We start from the raw sequence: 4,243 nt of genomic DNA on the forward strand, positions 1-4,243 counted from the left end.
CTAAGGCAGTACAAAAGTATTTAAACCTGTGCTAAGAATCCCAGTTCTAAGGTGGAAGATAAAAATAAAAAGACAAAAAAAAAAAAAAAAAAGAAAATAGGCATTTTTTGAGGGTTAAGAGATGATGCTTAATTGCTAAATTTTTTTCTTGGCTTTTTTGAAAATTCAAAATATGTAGAGAAAATCCTGCCTTATTTATTAGCTTATGGGAAGTCATTAGGTATATTCAGATACTCACATCTTGAACTCCAAAAGTCAGCATGCTTCTCAAGGAATAAAATTTGAGGATGTTGTAGTAAGGTGGAGAAGAAATGCAATGAGGACACATAAATATAGAGTTTGACTAAGCAAAATTCACAGATATTTTTCTCACTTTGGTTGTGAGAAAAATTCGATGATCATCCTGATTGTTGGAGGAAAAATTCAACCTTATAGTCTATTATGTAATCTGCTATTTTCTTGCTAACCTCCTGTTTTGCTTTTTCTGTTTAGGTGAAAGGCCTCGTGAAACAGCATATAGATTCATTTAACTATTTTATTAATGTAGAGGTAAGCATCAGAACTTAGAAATAGACACAGCTAAGAATTAATTGGAAGCCAATCTTTCCTGATGTTACTTTTTCTACTGCAGATAAAGAAGATCATGAAAGCCAATGAAAAGGTCACAAGTGATGCCGACCCCATGTGGTACTTAAAGTAAGGCATCGACTGCTCTTAATTTGCTCTTTTGATTATATCTAACATTTGTTTAGAGTTGATGTAGTTGCTGTCAAACTCTTTAAAATAATTCTCTTTATGGTAGTAAATTAATAGTCAAGTACTCAATTTTTAAATGTCAATATCAAGTGTTCAATTTTTAATTTACTAATTAAAAAATTTTACTTTTACTAATTTTAAATTTTAATTTATTAATTTTTTAAATTTACTAATTTGATTTAACTTTTAACTTATCATATCAAGTAGAGTTATGATTGAGATGTTACTGAAACTGTTTGGGTTTTTTAATTTTTTAAACCAATTTTAGACTTAGAGAAAAATTACAAAAATAGTACAAAGAGTTCTCATATTATCCTTTGCCCAGTGTCTGCTGATCTTAACATCTTACACAACCATAGCACAGTTAGCAAAACTAGGAAATTATCTTTGATACAATACTATCAACTAATCTACAGACCTTATTTAAAGTTTTCCCACTGATGTTCTGGCCCAGGATTCAGTTCAGAGCCCCAGCAGCGTTCAGTTGCCCTCCAGTAGGTGGCAGGCTTTCTTGGTTTTTTGTGACCTTGACACTTGAAGGATTCTGGTCAGCTGTTTTTTAGAAGGTCCTTCGATTTGGGTTTGGATGATATTTATTCATGATTAGATTGGGTTATGCATTTTTTTGGCAAGAATAGCACAGAAGTGATGTTTTGTGCCATTCTTACTGCATCACATTCAGTGGGTACAGACGTCGATGTATTTTATTAGTGGTGATTTTAACTTTGTTATTTGATTAAGGTGATATCTTTCAGATTTCCCCATCATAAAGTTCCTATTTTTCATTTTGTAGTTAATAAGTATCTTATGGGGAGATCTTTTAAGACTATGCAAATATCTATTTCTCATCATATTTTAGCCACTAATTTTAACATACGTTGGTGGGTGGTTCTGACCTATAACAGTTACCTAATGGTCTCTATTTCCATCATTCCTTCTACATTAATACTGAAATTTACTTTAAGGAAGAGCTTTTTCTTCCCTTCATTTATTTGTAGTTTTATTTATATCAGTATGAACTCATAGATGTCTATTTTATTCTGTGGATCATAATCTAGTACTATCATTTATTGCTCATATTGTCTTGGCTTTGGCCATGGGTAGTGTCTTCAAGTTGACTCCCATGTCCTTTCAGTATGCCCCTGTTAATTTTCAAGTACTTTGAGATGTGATTAGTCTACCGTTTTCCCTTTCCCAGCCTCAAATCAACCATTTCTCCAAGGAGCCCTGCTCCCTTTTATTGGCGAATAGTATTTAGAAACCAAGATATGGATACTAAAGTCTCCAAAGGAAATGTATATATGTTAACATATGCATACTCCTACAACTATGTTTCTGTATCCTATCCATTTTTATATGTATTAAAAACCATGCCTACTGATACTTATTCTAATCCAACTCTATAGGACATGTTCTAACCACCTCTTTTTCCTTATTTGTAACTTCTGTTCCTGACATTGGGAAATCTGGCTGTCATTATCCACACAATATTTACTTATTTTTTTTATTCCTAGAATATACATAAAGTAGCTTCAGAATTCTCAACTCATACCTCTGCGAGAATAAAATTTACTAATTAGGGTACAGTATTTATATACTGCTTTTTTGTCTTTATTTGTACAGTGTCCAATCAAAATACTGTTTCCCAAAGTTATTTATTCCGCCCCCCGCCCCACCCCCCACCTTATCAGTGCAGTTATATTATTCCTTTGTAACACAGTAAGGTTTGTATTCCATTTTGGATTCCCCCCACACCCTCACATCCTGGTTGATTTTAATTAGAAATTTATTTTTGGATACGTGAAACATTATTATGGTGGTAAGAGTCAGACCTATAGAAAAAAGTATATTCAGGAAATTGTCACTCCCCTCCCAATTCCTTCTACTGTGTGCCCAGGCACTCCCTGCGGGTGACCAATCTCATGAGTTTCTGTTTCTCCTTCCTGTGTTTCTTTGGCACGGATGAGCATGTGTATTTTTTCCCCTCATCCTCTTTTTATATGAATGACAGCATACTACTACAGATACTCCTGTGAGCTTTCCTTTTTTTCATTAAGTATCATTTTTATCTCCAGCATTTTAATAAAAAGATTTACACTGTTTCTTAAAAGCTACTCTGATAGCATTTTCCCTCCTTTGTAAAGCTACCTGTACTATCACTTCAAGAAGATCTCCGGTCTTAATTTTTTATATGTTTGTCCTTAGCAAGATAAACATTTGTCAAAGCATAATCCTTGTATTTGGGAGGAAGATGTCTTATTTGTTTGTATATTCTTTGGAGAAGTATAATTGGCAACGGAATAATTTGCTTTTCAGGTATCTTAATATCTATGTCGGCCTTCCTGATGTTGAAGAAAGCTTCAATGTAACTAGACCAGTGTCCCCTCATGAGGTAATTGTCAACCTTATTTTAATTGGGTTTGTTTGCTTTAGCTCAGAGAGTCTGCCCTTAATATATACTCTTAAAAGATGATTTAAAAACAGGAAAAAAATTTCTTATAAGATAGATAACCAAAATAAATAAGCATTTATAAATATTATATTAGGAAACAATTCTGTACTATTTAGTTTGTCGTGTAATCCTCATTAATTTGCATTGTTATATAACTGTGTTCTATTTTTGTTGTTTTTGAATATTTTAGTGATCTCCTCCTATCCCCTCACCAGCCAGTCTGCCTAGCATGGTGCTGTTTATTGCAGAGGTTACTTGCTTAGCACATGTTTTGAAGGTCAGCAGGCTTCATGTTAGGTGAGGAGAATAAGTACTGGGAGCGTGAGGTCTAGAGATTGATGAAAATTTAAATACCATGATTTTAACAGAAATATAGACAGAGGATTATAAAACGGCCTATTTATTGGTTTTTAACAGATTCTAGATTTGTCTTCAAATTCTTCCACTTAGTGTTCATAATTGGGAATTAATTCAGAGAGTAAAATGATTTTTGTAGATTTATCTGGTGTGTTAATTTAAAGCTAAAAGAGCAATCAGGGAAGATAGGCCAGGAAGCTTTATTAAACAAGGTGTTAGAGTATATGGTTGTTGTCTAGGGAAGGTTAAACAGGACGTATGATCAAGTAACCACACATTTCATATTGGCAAGTTCTGGTATTACTTAATCACCAAGTATTGATTGAACATTTATTTTGCGCCTCAACATTGAGAGATACAAAAGAAATGAGACACATGTCCTTCCTCAAGTTGTTTATGCTCTTGTGGAGAGATTAAAACAACAAAACACGTGCAGCAGAGACACCAGGGGCTGCATACTTTGAATGTCTGGAAGGATCAGGCAGGTAAGGTGAATATGTGGAGTTGCACTAAGTAGGAAGTGGTGAGGACTGTGGGATGTTGGAAGGTGTGTCCCCACTCCCTCCACCACCCCCTGCCCCGCCACCCACACACATACATTCCCTTTTGCTAGAACTTTCCACTCTTTTGGGAACTGGGCAGCCAGTTAGCAATTCCCAAGTCACTTCTAAACTATAT

General features: G+C 34.3%; 1 protein-coding gene across 4 annotated transcripts in view; it reads left to right on the top strand.

Moving 5' to 3' along the window:
* Positions 1–4,243, top strand: part of POLR3B (RNA polymerase III subunit B) — a 115,241-nt gene that overhangs the window by 8,940 nt on the left and 102,058 nt on the right. For all 4 annotated transcript variants that reach the window (XM_023527339.1, XM_023527341.1, XM_011386997.2 and 1 more), the window contains exons 3-5: positions 493–549; positions 632–696; positions 3,073–3,148. In XM_023527339.1, coding sequence (XP_023383107.1) covers positions 493–549; positions 632–696; positions 3,073–3,148 — 198 coding nt within the window. The remainder of the gene's footprint in view (positions 1–492; positions 550–631; positions 697–3,072; positions 3,149–4,243) is intronic.

The sequence above is a fragment of the Pteropus vampyrus genome, unplaced genomic scaffold (assembly GCF_000151845.1).
Source record: "Pteropus vampyrus isolate Shadow unplaced genomic scaffold, Pvam_2.0 Scaffold16, whole genome shotgun sequence".
Taxonomy (NCBI): domain Eukaryota; kingdom Metazoa; phylum Chordata; class Mammalia; order Chiroptera; family Pteropodidae; genus Pteropus; species Pteropus vampyrus.